This window comes from Armigeres subalbatus, chromosome 2 (genome assembly GCF_024139115.2).
Source record: "Armigeres subalbatus isolate Guangzhou_Male chromosome 2, GZ_Asu_2, whole genome shotgun sequence".
NCBI lineage: Eukaryota > Metazoa > Arthropoda > Insecta > Diptera > Culicidae > Armigeres > Armigeres subalbatus.
Window position 1 is genome coordinate 335,224,704 of NC_085140.1, and position 22,660 is coordinate 335,247,363.

Below are 22,660 nucleotides of genomic sequence, written 5' to 3' on the forward strand. Positions count from 1 at the left end.
GAAAATAAGAAAAGTGTTCCACGCCCCAAACGGCCGCCAGCGCTTCTCGTTGGTTCTGTGGATATTTTCTCTCTGTCACCGTTAGGGCTTTAGAGGCAAAAGAAATTATCCTGCGGTTTTTATTGTTGTTCTCTTGTACAAGAACAGCACCTAGAGCAACAGGTGAGGCGTCCGTGAACAACATGGTCTTGTCAGTTTCGAGAAGAAGCCTTGAGCTATTGTGCATTGTATGATTCGCTCCTTAACTAAATTGAACGCTTTCCTCTGCTGGGGCCCCCAGTTCCACAGGGTTGTTGCAGACCACAATGGGCTTGGCTAAAACATCGGATGCTTTTCACTTTAGCTTCTTCGATGTGAAACCCATCTTTGTCAAGTTCATGGCCTAGGAACTTGAGGCGAGTCCGGTCAAATTCGCATTTATTCTCGTTTACAGTCAGGTTGTGAGCTCTTAAGATTCGTAAAACTTGCGCTACTGTGGTGTGAAGCTCCTCTATTGTTGCAGCGAACATCAGGATGTCATCAATGTATACGATCAAATTTTCCACGCCTTCCAAGATACGGACCATTTCACGTTGGAATATCTCTGGCGCACAATTAACGCCAAACATTAACCGTGTGAAACGAAACATTCCCATTTCGGTTAGGAATGTGGTAAGGTCACGTGACTCTTCGCACAGCTCCAAATGGTAATATGCGTTACTTAGGTCCAGCTTCGAGAAGTAACGAGCTCCATGAAGTTTAACCTTCATTTCTTCAAGTAGCGGCAGACGATAGTACTCCCGGTTGATTGCTTTATTGGGGCCTCTCATATTGACGACCAACCGGAAATCATCTTTGCCTTTAGCGACCGCGGACATGCCGCTAATCCAGTTTGGCGCTTTTGTAACTCGTTCTATTATACCACGGTTTTCCATATCCAGTACTCGATTTCTTGCGCCATCTCTAAAGGCAGCTGGTACATTATAGTAGGCGTTCTTGACTGGACTAACCTTCTTGTCGACACTGAATTTAATCCTGATTCCTGGCACCTTGGGGAACTCTTGTTTGTCCATCTTGTCCCCACAATTGTTGATATCGATTCCTACATGAAGCAAACTCATGTCGCTTGCTGCTGATCTGCCGAGTAACGAACGTCCACCTTCGTTCGCGACGTAAAATGTTGTTTCAATCGAAGGTCTCTTCGTTCCGGGAACACAAATCTCGGCTTTGAATGCTGCATTGATGGTTATTGGTTTCCTAGAACCGTATGCGTGTAGCTCATTTGCTGAAGGCACCGGTACCGGATGGAGTTTGGCATGTCCCCCGTGGAATGCTCGTTTTAGTCGCGTCCAGTCGTTCCCGCCAATGACATTCACATCTGCTCCAGAGTCAATCATGAACGTTATTGGACTTGATGAGCCTATGCTACAATCAACTAAAACATCATTCAGGGATAGAGCGTTTATTTTCTGGAAAAAGGGGTGAAGCAGAATAAAACAATTTATTCATATTTGATTAAAACAAATAACGTTTATTCAAGAGGAGCTCTCTTATTCAATACCTTCTTGTCTTCTTCTTCTTCTTCATCAGTCCAACCAGGAGGGTTGGCTCTGTCCGCCTCACGTTGCACGTTGCTCACGCGCCGTTTCCTGCATGTCGCGATGAAGTGTCCACGCTCGCCGCACCCATTGCAGTTCTTGTTTAGTGCCGGACAGTTAGCGCTGCTCCTGTGCGATGGACGATTGCAGCGTTTGCAACGTTGGTTACGTCCTTCGCGTCGCTTGTCCGGGCCACGGTATCGCTTTGACTCATGTCTATCGTCTGGTTCGTCGTTTCTCTTACGCTTTCGTTGCAACTCCATCGGCTGTTTCCAATTTCCTCGATGAACTGCAGAAATTTCGGAGCCAGCGTGCTGTGTCGTTTCAGCCATATAAGCCTCTTCTCTCGTCGCGGATTGGACGATGAAATTGATGTCGTAGTTATAAATCCGTGCCGTTTTTGTGAGGTCCCTGTTTCGCAGGCCTTTCAACAGCTGCGCTCTGACGAAACGTCCTTGATCTGGAAGACTATATCCGCATAACTGAACTTTCTCCTGCAATCTAGCGTGGAAAGCTACGGCGGATTCCTTCGGTTCTTGCTTCATCGCTGCGAACGCTTCGTGTTCTGCAGCCGTGTCCGGCATCGATTGTAAGTAACCTTGGACGTTGTTCACGAAAACCGAATAGCAGTTAGGGTCTGTTAAATTCGGTAGCAGCCTTGCGGCTCGCACAATGCCCTGAAGTTCTTGACCCAAACAGAGGAACAGCAATTTTGAACGTTGAGCAGAATTCACCACGTTGCCCAAGGATGCCGCGATCTCAAAATTTTGTAAAAAACGGTTCCATTCTTCCCACATTTTGCAAGCGGGAACACCGCTTGGGAAGGGTGTAATATGATCCCATCTCACAATGTTCGTGTTGCCGGTTGACCGATCGTAATCCTGAGAAATACCCCAGCTTTTATCGACATCGGGAAGTGTGCTGGTACCTGGCCGCTCGTATGTACTCAACCTTTCAGTAAGCTCCGCCATAGTTTTCTGCAAGTTCTCGATCTTCTTCATAGCTTCATATTCCGACCATTTCGGTTTCTCTGAGGATGACTCGGCGGTAGCATTTGGATCTGCGCGTATATTGTTCTCATTTGGTGTAATTGGAGAATCAGGGGAGTCCGAATCGGACGAATCAAAGCTTTCTTCCTTGCTTCCACAGCTATGTCCACTTCCTTCCGTGTCCAGGCTTCGATCATCTGAACTGGTAGTTAGTAAGGTTCTCCGACTTTTTGTGTTCGCTATCCGAACTATCAGCGTTTCTCACGTATTTTCCTTCCATTGTAGATTTTTTTTCTTCCTATAACCTGTAAGTCATGAACAAAAGTATCAGATACTGACAAAATCGAATAGGTTGCTTCGAATGCAGTTAAAAACACTATTTCAAAAATTTTCTGGCGACCTCCGCGGTTTACTGACAAGAGTTAAAAGCAGTCCAACTCTTGTTTGCTAATTTATTTTATTAGCTATATCCGCAGTATGCTAAAGTGTGAAAACGGTCCACTTATTCTTTCCCACAGATTGCCGTTTTCTGGAGTCCTCCCGACCAATCCAGTAATTTAACAGCCAACTTTGCAGATCATTGACTCAAGTAGAAGCAGTCCACTTAGTCATTCAACTGCTTCACTCTGGAGTCATCCCGACCAATCCAGTAATTTAATGGCAAACTTGGCAGATCATCGGCTCAAGTAGAAACGGTCCACTTAGCCGTTCAACTGCTTTACTCTGGAGTCATCCCAACTAATCCAGGAATATTTTCAGTAATCTTTACACTTAAAAGACGTTTCACAATCACTTTTATTCACTTAACTTGTGCCGAGTGATTCCTGTTTGTGGTCTATGGCTTCATGGAAAGTTACTATAATCCTGTTATCCAAAATTAAAATTCTGGCAGGATCGCCAAAATGTGAGCACTAAACCGTTAGCAGGGATCACTCAGCACGTTGGCAACTGGTCCTTGAGCACACACGTCTGACCTCGTGGCGGGTTGGCTGTTGAAAGAGGACGATCTGTCAAAGCTCGTGGACTGGTTGCTGCGATGTCGTTTTATCAGAATATCATTGGTTGCTGCGATGGCGTGTTACCAGATGTGCTTAGTGACTCATTTCAAATAGTAATGGTTATTGTCTTGCTGAGATACTTCAACGAGAAGGTGCATGCTCACACAGTGGAGGAACTAAGCACGTTCCACCACTATTTGTTGGTTCGCACCAAGCCTATACTTCATTTCACTTACCTCAAGGGTGCACTGCACATGGAAGATTATTAATTATACATATTTGATCCGAGAGGGGTCCTGATTGCAGCAGCATCCATCATTGTTACCTAAAATGGTACCTTCAATTATTGGTGCAGTGTTCCAATAGTTGCGGTATTTTTTAATTCGTGTTCCTATAGTTGCGAATCCCATTGTTTTCATATGGGACTTGCAACTATAGGAACACTACCGCAACTATTGGTGCAAAGCAGAGAAAAGAAAATAGTATTTTAGTGATACCAATTTTGATGCAATTCTCAACCTCTTTTCCCGTATTTCGTGTAATGACAGGTCAACAAATTGATAGACTATATGGGTTGCTGCGTTAAATACGTAGATTGTGTAAAAACTGCACTACCGCAACTATAGGAACACCCACGACTATCGGAACTTTTACCCTAGTAATCGATCTCCCTTTTCCGTGCAGCGTAACACGTACGTATTTTATGCAGCACATTTGGTAACGAGCTGTGATGCGCATACACAGAGGCGTTCTGAGCTGGGGCACTTGATGACGGCTTTTAGTGTTTGTGCTCGTCATGCAGCAACCGGTGATGTAGAAAGCTTGGGCATGAAGGCGCTTTACGCAGGTTGCGTAACACATGCACCCGATTTTTTTTATAAGGGGGATGCGTTCCATGTAAAAGAAGTTTTCAGTTCAAAATTTGAAAATCCGTGTAAAAAAAGTATTATGATTTCTCGACGAATCATGCAAAATGGAGCAACTTTGCAAAAAATTTGTATGGGACTTTTTTTACACGGCCGTGTAAAAAAAATCCGTGTAAAAATAGAATCGGGTGTATGTTTCTTTAGATGTCAATTCACCACATTTTAGAGTGGTGCTCTGGGAAGGCTAGCTCTGTGACGCAAATTATCAAAACATTTAGCATGTAATGTGGGCGTACGAGGGGCATCGTGGCCCCAGATCTGCGCTCTCCGGATCCGAGGAATATATCACGAGTGTCAACATCAGCATAATTACTTAAGCACCCCCAATTGGTTCTATATCAATGAACTCGTACGGTGTAGTCGGCGAAATTAACGAGTCATGCGTCGGCCACAATTCTTCTACTATCTTAAAGGGATTTTTTTAGGGGTTATGCTTCTGGTCTTAGCCATCACGACTCAGTATGAGTCGACCTTGCAGGTTAAGGCAATAGTGGATGTGCTCGGAATTAGGGGCAAGCCAGAGTAAACGCGACGCGACAGAGTAATTCGACAGCCTATTGATAATGATTGTTATTCTTTTACGTGAGTCGCGTGAGTCTGGCTTGCCCCTAATTCCGGGCAAACGTTTGTTTTTAAAGAAAGATCCACCATTGCCTTAACTCAAGCAACGGCCCCTTAAGGTCACTCCTTACGGAATCCAAGTTTCAAAGTGCTCGCGTTTTCGGGGGCACACTACTCGATACGGAAGCAACGCACAACTGTCATTTTCTTAAGAAAATTATTTTGAGCTTTTCAGTGGAATGTCTTCACTTGTCATAAGACGAGTTTGTACAATCCCATTTAATTCCACCACTTAATTGTACCTTGACAGATATGTATTTTGACCTCAACAGTAAAGCCGTCTTCAGTATCTCGTACTTGACTCGACATTCATTTTTAATATTTCACGCATGCTGCGACGCAGCAAAGCCAAATCAACAAAAATGACAGTTGTGTGCCGCCTCCGTATCAAGTGGTGTTCCCCCGAAAACAGGCGCACGTAAGGAGTGTCCTTAAACAATGGCAGATGTGACCCCTTCTTCAAAAGTGGGCGCTTGCTCGGATGAGGGCAATGGTAGATGTGATTACTTCTTTAAAAAAAGGCGCTTGCCCGAAATAAGTCAATGGCGGATGCGATCCCTTATTTAAAAGTAGGCGTTTGCCCAGTAGTTTTCCCAGAGTAAGGCAATGGTGGCTTTTGCTTCAGACGCAAGAAGTCGTGGTTCCATTCCCAAACCCGTTCCATGCTCCTACTAGAAATACTTAAAAATACTTTCTGTTAGATATTTCTACCAAAATACTAAAGACGTTTTTATAAAAGAAAACAAAATAGGGGAACAGGTGGTAAAATGAACACGTTAAGGACTTGCGTTGAATTCAATCATAAAACGAGGATAATTTGCTAGTTTTACCACTTGGTTCAGCAATTCAACTCATATTCTTATTGCACTGAACAATTTTTTCGCTAATAAACATTGTTTTATATAGTTTTTCATCGAAATAAAAAACATCGAAATTTCGTATGTACAAAAATAGTGCGGGTAAAATGAACACTGACTGGTGGTAAAATGAACATCGCTTCTTAAACCCTTTTGAAACATTTAATTTTCTTTTTTTTACTCTGGCCCTGTATATACAACTAATTGAGATTACGAGAGCCTTTTGAAAAATCTGGTATAACTTTTGAAAAGCTCTTAATTATCAAAATAATAAAAAGAAGGGAAAAAGTTTTAAAAAATCAATTTTTTTTCAAATTAAATTTACATATTCAAAGTTTTATCTGGGTTATTTGATATGGTTTGTTTCTTGAACTTTCGCTTCACAATCGCACAACTTTTATCATAAATTTGATAAAAATTTGATACAAGTGTTCATTTTAACCCCATATGTGCCTTGTGATAAATAACTCTTCCTCTAACTATGCAAACCAATAATTTTACTATTTACCCCTGCAACATCTTTGTGAAGGTTGATGAGAATTGATGAGGAACTAAAGCTTACGGCAAAATGGTTGAAAATTACATCAGACCCTATTTTTACGGCCTCGTTTGATATTTTGGATAGTAATAGCTATTCGTTCGGTCTCAAAACCCAAACATTAGCTCAGGTACCTTATCTTATTTCGAGAAAAACGTGTGCATGATGAACATACGCCTAAATAGTGTTTTAATATAAATATAGCCAACTGTTCATTCTACCACCTCTTCCCCTATGTATTTGTAGAGTCAGAATGACTTATCCAGTAGGGGAACCAGTGGAAAAGCTTCTTGCTTTACGCAAAATTTAACATCCTGCTATCCACCAGCCAAAGTACATATTGCATCAACCGTAAATTGTCTGCCGGGTGTGTCTGGATGTAGGTTAATGCGGTTTCTCGTGCGTTGGTAAAAAACCCAACCTAATTCACCGAATTATACAATTCGATGAATTAGGTTGATATACAATTTTCTTTATAAATTTTGAACGCAACGGTTGACCGTCATCAAATTCAAAAGTGATCAACTTTTGTCCTCTGTCGAATAGACCTGTGCGCCGAAGTATTTGTGAACGGCGGCGGCGTAAGGCCATTTTACACCGGCGGCGTCACGCCGTAAGCAGGCGGCGGCGGCGTGAATCGGCGTGAAGAATTTTGAGCTGAGAAAAAAAATCACACAGCAAAGCTTATCATACTTTTTATGAATTTTAGAGGTTTTTGTACAATTGCTTTTTTTCCTTTATTTAAGTGAATTTTTAAATTTTAAGTTCTTCACTCGTCGAGAGCACTAAGGCCAGGGGCACTTGGCAGGATGGCCACCTCCAGGTTCAACCGTGGGATCTTCCAATGGCAAATTTTAATTCAAATGAACTTAATATTAACATTTTTAAACTTAATACAAACACTTTAAAATTTGAGTAGAAGTGGTTAATGACTAAAAGTGGTCGATAATAGGAAACTATGACGTAACATAATAGACAAAAAAGTCAAAATAATACAACTACAGGAATGGAAGTACGGAGAATCCAGGTACACCTAGGTAGTAATAAAAAAGGGTCCAGGTAACGTTGAGTACGCTGCTCTCCGGAGATAATTTAAATGGCTTGAGGCAGGAGACTCGCCCCTAATGTCGCGGTCAAGCCTCTTATTCTCTCTGGCCATCCGAATTCGAAATGGAAGTGAAATTCCGAAAATGTTGAAATATTTCTTCTTCTTCTTCTTCTTATTGGCATTACCACACTGGGACAGATCCGCCTCGCAGCTTAGTGTTCATTAAGCACTTCCACAGTTATTAACTGCGAGGTTTCTAAGCCAAGTTACCATTTCTGCATTCGTATATCATGAGGTTAACACGATGATACTTTCATGCCCAGGGAAGTCGAGACAATTTCCAATCTGAAAATTGCCTAGATAGGCACCGGAAATTAAACCCAGCCACCCTCAGCATGGTCTTGCTTTGTAGCCGCGCGTTTTATCGCAGTTAATAAGTGTGGAATTGCATAATGAACACTAAGCTGCAAGGCGGCTCTGACCCAGTGTGGGGATGTAATGCCAATAAGAAGAAGAAGAAGAAGTAATTTGAGGAAACTTTAGGAAGATGTTTTTGGTATTGTTTCGAAATTTCCCTCTAGAATTTATTTAGAACTTTCTTCACGACTTCTTTCCGAATATTTTATCGGAATTCCTTCGGACACTTCTCCGGATATTCTTTTAGCAACTCTTCCAGAAATTCCTGTAGACCTTCGAAAATTTCCTTTTTAATTACTTTAAGAATTCTTTCGGGAATCTCTTCAAAAATTCTATTGGAAAATCTTTGGAAATTTTGTTTGTAAATTCCTTCATTTTTTTAACCGTTGTTCAAGTGTTTTTGTTTAATTGAAAATAAGTTTAATACTCAAATACCTTTAGAAATTTCTTCGAAAATTCCATTAGAAATTTCTCCAAATTCGAATTCTTTCCGGAACTATTCCTGCAGTAATTTTGTATGGTTTACTGAAGGAATTTTCTAAAGACTCCCTAGAGGAAGTTCCAGAAGAATTTCTGAAAATATTACAAATGCCTTTCCGGAGGAATTTCTGAATGGATTCTGGATGAATGTCCAAATTAATTCCTGGTGGCTTTTCTAAAGAGATTTTTGAGGAAATTCCTGGAAGAATTTCCGACTCAATTGTTGAAGGAATAACCGAAAAAGAACCTGAAAAGATTTTCGAACAGGATTTTTAAATGAGTTTCTGAAGGAATATCCGAAAGAATTCTTAAAGTAATTTACGAAGGAATTTTAAATGGATTTTCCAAACAGCTATTGGAATTTACATAGAAATTTTTATTATCTCCAGGAATTTCTTAAAAGAATCCGTACAGTAATAAAACAAACTCAGTTTTGACTCTAGAAGCAAAACTACAAGTCGTCATGAAACTCATTCTAGTATTCCTTCGAAAATTCCGTCAGGAATTCGATCGGGAATTTCTCCAGGAATTCCTTTGAAAAACCTCCACAAATGAAACCAATTTTTCTGGAGATGCTTCAAAAACTCTCCTAATTCTGACAATTTCATCACGAATTTTTTCAGAAATTCTTTTTGGAATACCTTTAGAAATTTCTACACATGTAGATGGGCTCACATCCCCACAGTTGTAATGGATTTGACGCGCCCTTCCTAAAAAAGCCATATCTTGAAAAGCTCAAAAAAGATTGCGAATCTATTTATTAGTCTGTTGGATTAGGGTATACCCCGTTAGGCATAAGTACGTTAGGCATAAAGACGTTAGGCATAAGTGCGTGAGGCATAATGGACGTTAGGCATAAAGGACGATAAGCATAATGTACGTTAGGCATAATGGACGTTAGGCATAAAATGACCCAAAGAACAGCCTATGACATAGAAAAGGCAGAATTATGCCAAACGTCCATTATGCCTATCGCAGATTATGACAGTCGTCCGTTATGCCTTATGCCTAACGTCGCGGACCCGTTGGATTACACTGTTGAAAGGAGATTCTCTCTATTCCGCGGGCTTCGCGCAAGTGTCTCTGCTTACGGGCCCACCACCTCCGTTTTTGCCCTGCACACAGCAGTACATTGAAAGCAGATTGATAATTAAATTCGACTGTTATATTGGATGGAGCCATATGCAGAGCAAGACTCAAGTCAGGATGGTGGATAACGAACATACCAACTTTTAAAAATTTCTACAAAATTCCTTCGAACATGATTTTAACAATTCCACTGAAATTTTTCCCATTTCCCAACATTGCATTCCCTCCGAAATTCATCTAGTAGTTCTTTAGGAATTTCCTCCGCCATGTCCTTCCAAAATTCTAGGACGAATTTTCAGATATCTCCGTACGAATTCCTAGAGAGATTTCCAAAAGAACTCCTAAATAAATTACCGATATGCTTAAATTTCTTAAAGAATTTCTTTGGACATTCCTCTAAGAATTCCTTCGGAATTTTCTCTAGGAGTTTCTTCAGAAAATCTTCCAGGTGGAGATAAATTCTCAAGACTAAGAATTTTCTTCACGTATTCCTTCGAACTTCAGAACATCAGAAGTTACCATTATTGCATTCTGTAGCCAAGAAGATCTTGCATGATCTAACTTTTAACGGGATAATTGGGGTAAAAGTGACAGAAATAAAAGCAAACCAATCCTCTAATGGTATAATCAAGATTTTTTTAAGTACACGTTATCCGACTTGTCAATATCCCCAACTCAGCCACCTTGGATTTTTTTATGGAATTTATCCATCTACTGACGAAGTCGGATAACCTGTACATAAAAAAAATCTTGGGTATAATAACCATTTAATTAATGCCTGATAGGTTGCCTTGGTTCGGCCGATGCAAACGCACTGCATACTGTGATATTTGTGTTGGCCAATCATCGGCGTGAAGTACGAAATTCGGCGGCGTGGAGCCACCCGGCGTATGGCGCGCCGCCGACACCTTGACCGGCGTCGGCGTACGTCAATAAGTGTCGGCGGCGGCGGCGTGGCGCGGCGGCGCACAGGTCTACTGTCGAATGAAACTTGTTGCAAAAATTAATTAAGGATTACAGTATGAAAAGTTGCCTAATGTTTTTTTTGTTCCCACACATACACAGTACACACGGACAGACAAAAAATTGTTCAACTGACATTTGCTCAACTGGGTCTCCGAGGCTTTTATAAAAATTTCGTTTTCGAAGTGAAGTTATAGCCTCTCAGTGCAAGGCGCCCCTATTTCCGACATGATTGCCTCATCCTAAATGGATTTTATTAGAATTTACTACATTTTTTCTTGCACCTCGATCACCCCACGGATACTAACCATATGTTAAAATTTCTTTTGATTATGGCCAAGTATCAGAAGCTCACGCCGAGAATAGGAGAGCCGCCCAAATAGTGTGCTTGCCCCTATGTAGTAGGTACGACGCAAAAAGCATCTACTCTGGGAAGAAGGATAAAGTTTTTTTTTCCGCGGCGAACCAAGTAGTTTTCCATTTGGATTTTCCAGCTCCCATTTACGGATGCGGTTCTGATGGGGAAAACTAAATTTCGCAACGACGACGACGACGCGACGCTGTCACCCCGGAAGCGTGCGGGAAAGAAAATTGCACGAATTTAGTTGTAGGAGCACTTTTTAATCTTTCCATTCATAGGCGAACCGCCCGCCCGGCTTGGCAGCCAGAGCGAAATGAATCAAATTAATTTCTTTTGTGACCGTTTTAATATGACATCATTTCGCGGCTGGAATGCTTTTGCTGCTCGTTTTTAAAATGGTTTAATCAGAAATGCGGAAAATGGAGCGAATTCTTCTGCAGAGCCAAGCTAATCTCATTTCATTTCCTCCAAATTCAGGTGGATCTTTATGGCTGGTTCTAGGTTTTATTAGAACTGGTAAATCATTCGGGGGCGAAGAGTTACGGCCCAAGCGTTGGGCTATAAACGTCTGTTAGGACCGAACTTTACCAATAATCAGCTCAAGGGAAAGTAATTTATGAAATTCCACTCCTGTTTCCCCCAATTGCTAGCCAACCGAACAACATTCACTTTAGTTATTATCCTCTAATAAACGGACGAAACCGATGAATCGGAGGGGACGATGAGCTACATTCCAAAGGCCACCAGGCTATAAGAACAAAAATGCCCCCGTGAACAAGAAGACGCATCATGAATATGAATTGTTTGTTAGTTACCGAAAAAGCCGAAAGGGTGTTGGCTGCCAACGTAACTTTGTCTAATCCGCATTTGATGGCTTCCGAAGTGTGGTTCCAGTGGAAGGGGGTGGTGATCAGAAATTATAATGCTTTGCCCAGCGCAGACACATCCTTTTCTAGTAGCCATCAGCCAGTAGAACAATTGGGATGATATGCTTTTATGACCCAGATATTAAACAGTTTTACGAGTGGATGTTTGGAATGCGTAAGTTATTAGAGTTGGTATGGTACACCAATTTTCTTCGATTAAATGAAATAGTAACAAAACTACGCAAACTGCAAGGCTGTTGAATATTTAAGCTAAATTTATGACGTAGAACTTTCGACAAATAAGAGATATACATAAAATAATCAGAAAGCAATTTAGTCTTATGCATTTGTTGATAAAGATCCCATCATAAGGTTCCTCATTAGCTTTTATCTCTAACGCCATATGAAGCATGTCTCGTTAAATTTGGACGTTTAAAATAGTTTTAAACTGACTCGACAATAACTAATTAATTTTGAAAATATTTGAAAGATGCTGAACACTCGAAGCAGAGTGGATAGCGTCTCTCTCTCTGTGCCACCATTTTTAGACTCAAATCAGTGACTTAGTATCTCAAGAAGTATTTCATTTATTAATTTTCTAATTAAATATCGAAACATAACTTGTTTATTAGACATTTTCTTTCAACAAGTTTTCGTGACGCTGTCAACTTCATCCTAAAGCTAAACACACCATTGTACACTCAAAATAATTTTCACTTAGAATCTACTTGAAAACATATGCAGATATTTTCCATGTAGTTTCGGTTGTAAAAGTTAAATGATTCATTAGTGATGGCACTCATTATTCTTAATTCACTAGAAAATATAATAAAATTTAAGTGAATTTTCGTTTGGCCATGTGCTTAAATTTTAAGTGAAACTTCGATAATTTATTTTCTAGTTTCCCTGTAGATGGTATCCCGTCCACTAGAAGCGGACGAGGGCAAAAAGGCGTAGAATGTTAATTCACACCCAAACAGAATTCTTTGCAAGTCGGTCTCATAATGCTTCTGCAAAATGTTTCATTAGCGATTGTTCATAAACATTTTTGCAAATCGTTCTCATAATGCTTCTGCAAAATGTTTCATTAGCGATTGTTAATAAACATACTTTTCGCTCAGAGAACCCCGCTCATATATTTTTCATACATTCATTTTAGTAGAATTCACTAGATGAGTATATAAATATTATTTTCTTTGTTTTCTAATGAATTCCACTACATTTCTTATTAAGAGGCACTTATGATTTGAGTAAGTTTTATTTGATTCCAGTAAGGCCGATGAAAGTTTCGAATTTTAAAGTCTACATGACTTTTTATAGTGGAATTAAAGTGACAATTATTTTGAGTGCCACTCAAAATAATTTTCACTTAGAATCTACTTGAAAACATATGCAGATATTTTCCATGTAGTTTCGGTTGTAAAAGTTAAATGATTCATTAGTGATGGCACTCATTATTCTTAATTCACTAGAAAATATAATAAAATTTAAGTGAATTTTCGTTTGGCCATGTGCTTAAATTTTAAGTGAAACTTCGATAATTTATTTTCTAGTTTCTCTGTACATGGTATCCCGTCCACTAGAAGCGGACGAGGGCAAAAAAGGCGTAGAATGTTAATTCACACCCAAACAGAATTCTTTGCAAGTCGGTCTCATAATGCTTCTGCAAAATGTTTCATTAGCGATTGTTCATAAACATTTTTTGCAAATCGTTCTCATAATGCTTCTGCAAAATGTTTCATTAGCGATTGTTAATAAACATACTTTTCGCTCTGAGAACCCCACTCATATATTTTTCATACATTCATTTTTTGTAGAATTCACTAGAAGAGTATATAGATATTATTTTCTTTGTTTTCTGATGAATTCCACTACATTTCTTATTAAGATGCACTTATGGTTTGAGTAAGTTTTATTTGATTCCAGTAAAGCCGATGAAAGTTTCGAATTTTAAAGTCTACATGACTTTTTATAGTGGAATTAAAGTGACAATTATTTTGAGTGCTTGGCTCTAGCCATGCAATAAAGGGTTACGGAGAAATCCACCAAATCCTATTCTCGGTAAGTTACATGATGGCGTGAAATGAAGATTTTCCGGAACTAGACTACCAAAAATGGACACAACATCGCAGTGTATAACTGGGATTCATTTTTATTTATTTTTCCTTCTCTCCCAAATAGAATAGTCGGTTATTTTTCGCTGGAAAACAGAATGATATTCTTAAACTGCCTGAAGGAAGAAAGTGTTCATATATGAAATCGTGCAGCAAGCAGAGTAGAGCGCAAAAGGACCTTGCAGGCATGTTGTAATCATGACAGCTCATCGTTTCATGTGCTTATTTGCACACTCGGTTGTCTGGAGAAGGCACTGTTTCTGATTGCTTTGCTGTTTATGTAAATTTCTATGACGATAAAAACAACATTTGAATAAGTTATTTGTTGAATTTATAGATTTGTACGCGGATTGAATGAAGCAATCTCAAGTAACAATTTCACAGCTATTTCATTATTATTATTATTTAACTATTCTTCCTAAGGCCACTTGTCACTGCAGTTCATAAAAGTCATCTCTTCTCCACTCACCAATCCACGCAATCTACGGAGGGTCCGCAAATCATTCTGCAGTGATTGGAAATTAAATTGATTCCGAGATGAATTTTATTCAAAGTTCAAAGTGCGCTTGGTGACGGCACAAAGTATGCAATCGGTAGTAGAATCTCAAGCACGTGTTGGAATGAGACGATGAAACAAATTTATTAGCATGATAACTGAAGAAAAATCGATGGCGTCAGTATCGGTCCTAACGACGTCTGCCCTCGAAAATGTTTTCACTATGGAAAATGTATTCATAAGAGTAGGTGGATCCGGGACTAGTTTTCTTCAAAGTACAAAACATAATTGCTTGGCGACGGCAGAATGTTGCCGTCGATAGAAAAATCTCAACTACGTGTAATGTCGTACGGTGACTGAAGAAAAATTCGATGACGTCAATATTGGTGGCCGTCTGCAGCTGATTGCTGCAGAAATTTGTTTTCGGACATCCAAATTTTGTTCAGTCACCATGCGAATGATCTTTTTGCAGCGCTTCACTCCGACACGCTCGTAATTCTGTTACCGACGGAACCATCATTGACTAGCACTGCGTCGAGCTTCGCTAGCGCATCTAATAACGCTTGACCCCTTCGATTGGTGCAACAGCTGCCCCACTACCCAAGCGTTAAAATCTCCTCCTATGACGACCTGCTTACGACCCACTATGTAGGACAGGACGATAGCTTATCGATCATCTGGTTCAGCGGTTCTTAACCTTTTCCACCTTTTCCTTCGAACATTTGCGTTAAATGAGGTACCCCCGCTTGAAAATAGACTTCCAAGCCTCTTGAAGGAAAAATTCCCAACACTTTGAGAGGAGCTTCTGAATATCTTGAAAGTAGGCTTCCGTACCTCTTAATAAGAGCCTTTTGAGCCTCTTGTAGAGAGGCTTTTAAGCCTCTTAAATGACGGCTTTCTAGTCCCTTAAAAGGAGGCTTCCTTTGAATCATGATGGGAGGCTTCTGAGCCTTTTGAAAAAAGAATTCCGAGCTTCCTGGAGGAAAGCTTCCGAGCATCTTGAAAGGAAGCTTCCGAACCAGTTTAAAGTGGCTTTCGAGCTTCGTGGAAGTAGGCTTCCGAGCCTCTTATAAGTTGGCTTACGAGCCTCTTGAAAGGAGCTTTCCGAGCTTTTGAAAGGAACCTTCCGAGCATTTTAAAAGAAGCCTTCCGACCCTCTTAAAAGAGGCTTCCGAAGCATCTTGAAAGGAAGCTCCTCAGCCTCTTGAAAGGAGGCTTCCAAGCCTCTTGACAAAAGATTTCCAAGCCTCTTGAAAGGAGGTTTTCAAACCTCTTGAAAGAAGGTTTCCAAGCCTCTTGAAAGAAGGCTTCCAAGCCTCTTGAAAGAAGGCTTCCAAGCCTTTTGAGAGGAGGTTTCCAAGAATTTTGATAGGAGGCTTTCAAGCCGCTTAAAAAGAGGCTTCCAAGCCTCTTGAAAGGAGGCTTCCAAGCCTCTTGAAAGGAGGCTTCCAAGCCTCTTGAAAGAAGGCTTCCAAGCCTCTCAAAAGGAGTTTCCCAAGCCTCTTGGAAGTAGGCTTCCAAGCCTCTTGAAAAAAGGCTTCCAAGCCTCTTGAAAGGAGTTTCCCAAAACTCTTGAAAGGAGGCTTCCTAGCCTCTTGAAAGAAGGCTTCCAAGCTTCTTGAAAGGAGTTTTCCAAGCCTCTTGAAATGAGGTTTTCAAGCCTCTTGAAAGGAGGTTCCCAAGCCTCTTGAAAGGAGGTTTCCAAGCCTCTTGAAAGGAGGCTTTCAAGCCTCTTGAAAGGAGACTTTCAAGCCTTTTAAAAGGAGGCTTTCACACCTCTTGAAAGGAGGCTTCCCAGCCTCTTGAAAGGAGGCTTCCCAGCCTCTTGAAAGGAGGCTTCCCAGCCTCTTGAAAGGAGGCTTCCAAGCCTCTTGACAAAAGATTTCCAAGCCTCTTGACAAAAGATTTCCAAGCCTCTTGAAAGAAGGTTTCCAAGCCTCTTGAAAGAAAGCTTCCAAGCCTCTTGAAAGAAAGCTTCCAAGCCTTTTGAGAGGAGGTTTCCAAGAATTTTGATAGGAGGCTTTCAAGCCGCTTTAAAGCCTCTTGAAAGGAGACTTTCAAGCCTCTTGAAAGGAGACTTTCAAGCCTCTTGAAAGGAGACTTTCAAGCCTCTTGAAAGGAGACTTTCAAGCCTCTTGAAAGGAGACTTTTAAAAGGAGGTTTTCACACCTCTTGAAAGAAGGCTTCCAAGCCTCTTGAAAGGAGGCTTCCAAGCCTTTTGAAGGAAGGCTTCCAAGCCTCTTGAAAGGAGTTTTCCAAGCCTCTTGAAAGGAGGCTTCCAAGCCTCTTGAAAGGAGTTTTCCAAGCCTCTTGAAAGGAGACTTCCAAGCCTTTTGAAAGAAGGCTTCCAAGCCTCTCGAAAGGAGTTTTCCAAGCCTCTTGAAAGGAGGCTTCCAAGCCTCTTGAAAGGAGGCTTCCAAGCCTCTCGAAAGGAGGCTTCCAAGCCTCTTGAATGGATGCTTCCAAGCCTCTTGAAAGGAGGCTTCCAAGCCTTTTGAAAGGAGGCTTCCAAGCCTCTTGAAAAAAGGCTTCCAAGCCTCTTGAAAAAAGGCTTCCAAGCCTCTTGAAAGGAGTTTCCCAAAACTCTTGAAAGCAGGCTTCCTAGCCTCTTGAAAGAAGGCTTCCAAGCTTCTTGAAAGGAGTTTTCCAAGCCTCTTGAAATGAGGTTTTCAAGCCTCTTGAAAGGAGGTTTCCAAGCCTCTTGAGAGGAGGTTTCCAAGCCTCTTGAAAGGAGGTTTTCAAGCCTCTTGAAAGAAGGTTTCCAAGCCTCTTGAAATGAGGTTTTCAAGCCTCTTGAAAGAAGGCTGCCAACCCTTTTGAGAGGAAGTTTCCAAGAATTTTGATAGGAGGCTTTCAAGCCGCTTAAAAAGAGACTTCCAAGCCTCTTGAAAGGAGGATTCCAAGCCGCTTGGAAGGAGACTTTCAAGCCTTTTGAAAAAAGGCTTCCAAGCCTCTTGAAAAAAGGCTTCCAAGCCTCTTGAAAAAAGGCTTCCAAGCCTTTTGAAAAAAGACTTTCAAGCCTCTTGAAAAAAGGCTTCCAAGCCTCTTGAAAGGAGTTTCCCAAAACTTTTGAAAAGAGGCTTCTTAGCCTCTTAAAAGAAGGCTTCCAAGCCTCTTGAAAGGAGTTTTCCAAGCCTCTTCAAATGAGGTTTCCAAGCCTCTTGAAAGGAGGTTCCCAAGCCTCTTGAAAGGAGGTTTCCAAGCCTCTTGAAAGGAGGTTTCCAAGCCTCTTGAGAGGAGGTTTCCAAGCCTCTTGAGAGGAGGTTTCCAAGCCTCTCAAAAGGAGGTTTTCAAACCTCTTGAAAGAAGGTTTCCAAGCCTCTTGAAAGAAGGCTTCCAAGCCTTTTGAGAGGAGGTTTCCAAGAATTTTGATAGGAGGCTTTCAAGCCGCTTAAAAAGAGACTTCCAAGCCTCTTGAAAGGAGGTTTCCAAGCCTCTTGAAAGGAGACTTCCAAGCCTTTTGAAAGAAGGCTTCCAAGCCTCTCGAAAGGAGTTTTCCAAGCCTCTCGAAAGGAGTTTTCCAAGCCTCTCGAAAGGAGTTTTCCAAGCCTCTTGAAAAGAGGCTTTCAAGCCGCTTAAAAAGAGGCTTTCAAGCCTCTTGAAAGGAGGTTTCCAAGCCTCTTGAAAGGAGACTTCCAAGCCTTTTGAAAGAACCCAAACAACCAGAATGCATGCATAATAGAATTGTTTTTCTGTTATGCGATGCCTATCTTGCCTAAATCTCATCGCTTACCAGTCGCGAAAACACTTTTTACGTACAAAAGTGGAGGCGATATACGTGTATTTCTTATCCGACATTGCTCGGAAGTGTATGTGATGTGCACGATTTGTATGCGAGTTTGTTCGTTACGCATTGCGATGTAGTTTGTGATAACAAACTCTGTTTGACAGATAATCCGATTTCATGTGAGTTTGATTGCAGGAATATGCGATGTCAACAAATGAAGCTGAAATAAACTCGTAAAATAGCCTACTGTGCGGGAAAATTTATAAATAAACTGATGAGCTTTATACAACAATGCGATTCTGATGAAACTTGGATCGGTAAACGATTTTGATCGTGCATTCTTATGCGATGTGTGGTTGTCTGGGAAGGCTTCCAAGCCTCTCGAAAGGAGTTGTCCAAGCCTCTTGAAAGGAGGTTTCCAAGCCTCTAAAAAGAGGCTTCCATGCCTCTTGAAAGGAGTTTTCTGAGCCTCTTGAAAGGAGACTTCCAAGCCTCTTGAAAGGAGGCTTCCAAGCCTCTTGAAAGGAGTTTTCCAAGCCTCTTGAAAGACGCCTTCCGAATCTTTTGAAAGAAGGCTTCTGAACATCTTGAAGGAAGGCATTCGAGCCGCTTTACGAGAAGGCTTCCGAGAAGCGTAGAAGGATACTTCTAATCCTCTTGCAACGAAGCAACCGGGGTCTCCAATTAGCCTTGTGTGCAAAGGCGTAGGAAATCGTTTCGCCGGTCTTAGTGCGTCTGAGGCTTCGCACGTCCTGACCCAGCGCCGAAAGCTTTTCAGCCGCTCGCATCGATTTAAGGACTTCAGCATACTTTACCTTATTAGTTTTCTCCAACAAGGCCTCGCCTCTGTCCTTAATTTTCTTTGCGATTCGAGATGCCTTAGACTTCCGCTTTGCCCTACTGACCAACTGCCAGAGATTTTCTGTCCCTTGTGCCGATGGCACAGTCCGGGTGTTACCCTCATGTGGCCCAGCCTGGTTGGTGTCTTTCGTCTTTTTGGGCCGAGAAGTCATCTTCTCGGGTCGACGCCCTTCGAGCTCCTCTGCATACCGATCTGCTCCGTCCCGACGACGTGTGGCTTTTACGGTCGCACGTCGCTTGGCTCTGACCGCCTTCGCCGAATTTCTGCCTGAGTCGTTTCGGGTTAGGCGCAGTCTTTTCTTCATTAGCCGTCAGGGCGAAATCAATCGCCTCTTGGACCATAGCTGCTCCTCCAAGGAAGAAGAAGGCATCGGTTTGGGCATCTTTGTCGGCCTTCTCTCTTTCCACCACCCGCCTGATAAACGCATCTTGTTCATCTCTTGCGATTTGATCAGCCTGGCGAAGGTTCTGTTTCAGTTCCTTACTGATGTTCTGCCTTGCGTTCGCGAACTCAATGATATCATCGAGTTTCTTGGCGACCACCCGCATCCCGGGTTGTGGCCTGCCGAGCGTGCTGATAGGGCCGTCACTGCTGGGGAGACTCCGGTGCTGCTAGTTACAGCCTCCGTCACTCCGCTCTCCGTCTCCCTGGGAGGAGACCTTACTAAACCCCCCTTGGCAAAGGGGTTTACCACTTCCATGCCTAACGCACCGTCAAAAGAATTATTTTTTTAGCTTCACTCATTGCAATTGGGTCCCCCTTGTGGCTGCCGTAGAATCCTACTGGAGTAGTCGCCTTTAATGATCCCATGGTTATCTATGCATGCATGCAGGGAGGCTATGCAAGGGTTGACACTTACGTGTTCAGAGCCAGATCAGCGCAAGTAATGAAATGGCATCTACTCAAATCCAGCAGGCAAATCTTGGTAGCACGATTGGACAGCTTGCTACAAGGCCCGCAACGGTTTTAGGGGACGGAAGACAGCCTAGCCATTAGCCCACTAGCCGTTTCGAGTCAGTGTCACCCGGCTCTACTAATGACAGACTTCCAGCCCTCGCTTTCACAATATTACGATATCCAAGACAAGGTCCGTTACCACGTGGCTAGAATGCCATAATCAGGATCTCGCTGGCATTAATCCTGATGTGCCCATTGGCACTTCATGGGCTCCTGTGCGCTTTGAGCGGCACATGGTCGCTTTGATAGGGCCTGCTTGCGGACACATGCAGCTTGTTGTGGTGATTTAACAGAGCCCGCTGCCAAGCCCCACCATGTCCTAGGCAGGCCCCCTAACTCGAAGCGGCCGTGAGGAGGGGTCGTTAGGCCCTTTGACATAGTCCCTGCTGTCCTGGTATTGCCTTGTAGCCGCGCATCTTACCGCACGAATGTGCATCAATCACCAATAGGGTCATCCTGAGCATTTTACCTGCATACCTGTAGATTTCGGAATGAGGCATGCATTGTTTCTCAATAAGACAATATTGCCACTTCAAGTTGATTCTGAGAAGGTGCTGCGATCCTTTTAAACGAGTTTTCTTGAAATCTGTCATACCAATGCTAATGAAAACATTATAAAACAACCAACAGCCAAAATCCACTACCCAGTATCTAGAACCAATTCTTAAAAACAAAATAAAACTTACGGAACAGCAATAAAAAAATCAACTCCTAACCTAACCCACGGGCAACTTTTCCGAAACGACAAGCAGGGCCATAATTTTCCTTCCGAGAAGGTGCCAACCGAGAGGGAGGTTTTATTACTGACATTTTAGTTTTTAATCTTGAGAAATTATGGTTCTTTAACGATATTGTTATGGCATCTACTCTTCTCGGCTGCTTCCGTCCACGGTGATGCTGCGCTCTGGTCGGAGGATTAGACCGAAAAATTGCCGTCTTCAGCGATTGTTGGTTGTTGCCAGGAAGATGGAGCACGACGGGACTCGATGGGTAAGGGTGACTGTGGACACATAACATATGTGTAACTCGGGTAGCAAAAGTTGTACCCTTATAACAGATTGAATGTGTTATACGGAACATCGAAACGTCAAAAGATATGGTATAACAGTATTGAATTAGCAAGGGGTCGCGTGATTTTTACTGTTTATCTGATTATTATTCACACCAAAATTAGCGATTACAACGTAGTGGAATAAAACTGAATAATAAAACTCGTCTTATGACAGGACATTCCACAAAAAAAAGGCTAAATAATTTTCTTATTATTTTACAGTTTTGTAATCCAATTCTTCCATATTGATGGTTTAAAGTGTTTATGTTGATGTAAATAATATCTCTAAATAAATAATAAAAATTAAATCGTATCCGCATAACTCGAAAACGGCTGGATGGATTTTCTTCATTCCTTCAGCAGATTCGTTGTCGTTTCCGACGGGCTTATATGATATATCCTCATGCGAAAATAATGAGATTCGTACGAAAATTTCGCATGGGCAGTTCACAACGCACACTTTCGCCTACTATGCAGTATAACATCTGCCGGGTTGACTAGTTGGTAATAAAATTTACCGATTTTGAGGAAAGACAGCTCGTATTGTATTCGTATATCTTGATGTCACCGTTAACCGGTCACTGTGATTCAGAATAGTAAGCAGCAATGCAACTCTAGTCAACCATTTCAAGCCGAATATACATTGCACCTGAGACGAGACCTGCAAAGACGCTGCTTCTTTTCTCTTGTTTTGACACTTGTTCTTCTTTTCATCACAGTTGACCATCGAGTTTCAACTGTTTACTTGACTGTTTCACCTAAGCCCCAGGTGGACCCTTCTGAGCACAATAAAAGTGTATCCAATTCACGAAATATGTTAATTCATTTTCATAAGGATTTTTATACCGGGAACAAAACACAGGTTTATTACTGATTATTAACAAGCTAAACGGAAGGTTTGGAATACTCGTTAAAGTAAAAAAGTCATGCTAAAGCAAAATGATGTGGAATATTTTATTTGGGATTCCAATACTTTCACTCAAAAAGCTGCTGGTTGCACCTGACAGTTCGTGACAGCAGTTGACTGGCAGCAGCTGAAGTTACATTTTTCCTCTTTGCAGGTCTCGTCTCAGCTTGCACATGCCACGAGCTCATGCGGAATTTATTGACATTTTTGGATAAGGTTCGAGTAGCACAGGTTCGCCTTAGTTAACGAGTTGGTAAAGTGGCAGGAAACTACCTTTTCGTTTATTTATAGTTCTAGCAATTTCTGCTAGAATATCAAGATGGAGATATAGAATATGAATGGAAACGACATGGCGTATGAGTCAAAAGCGGTAACAATATGACTACCAAGCCCACTAGATACTGAACAACAAGAAGATGAAGACGCACATACAGTCAAACCTCCATGAGTCGATATTGAAGGGACCATCGACTCATGGAAATATTGAGATGAGGAATAGCAAATCTTTGGAAAGCCGTTTGAAGGGACCATCACAGTAACCCAGAAAATATTTTTTAATATGGCATAATTTGCTTCCATGAGTCGATATCGAGTCATAGAACATCGACTCATGGAGGTTTGACTGTAGTAAAGAAACTCTCTGGTATTGAGCTAAAATCTTTCTTTCTGCAAAAGAATCGAACTAGTTAACATAGACCATTGGTTCATTGAATATAAAAATGATTACAGTCAAACCTCCATGAGTCGATGTTCTATGACTGGATGTCGGCTCATGGAAACAAATTATGCCATATGCCAAACAATATTTTCTGGGTT

The 22,660-nt window shown here is 41.6% G+C and overlaps 1 protein-coding gene across 1 annotated transcript; it reads right to left on the reverse strand.

Annotated features, from left to right (window-relative positions):
* Nucleotides 1–245: 245 nt before the first annotated feature.
* LOC134209992 (uncharacterized protein K02A2.6-like) lies at nt 246–19,031 on the reverse strand. Its single transcript, XM_062686011.1, has 3 exons — nt 18,973–19,031; nt 1,541–2,768; nt 246–1,448 (listed from the first exon to the last, which is right to left on the reverse strand). Exons 1-3 carry the CDS (start codon nt 19,029–19,031, stop codon nt 246–248), a joined length of 2,490 nt encoding a protein of 829 aa, XP_062541995.1.
* Between the last annotated feature and the right edge of the window lie 3,629 nt (nt 19,032–22,660).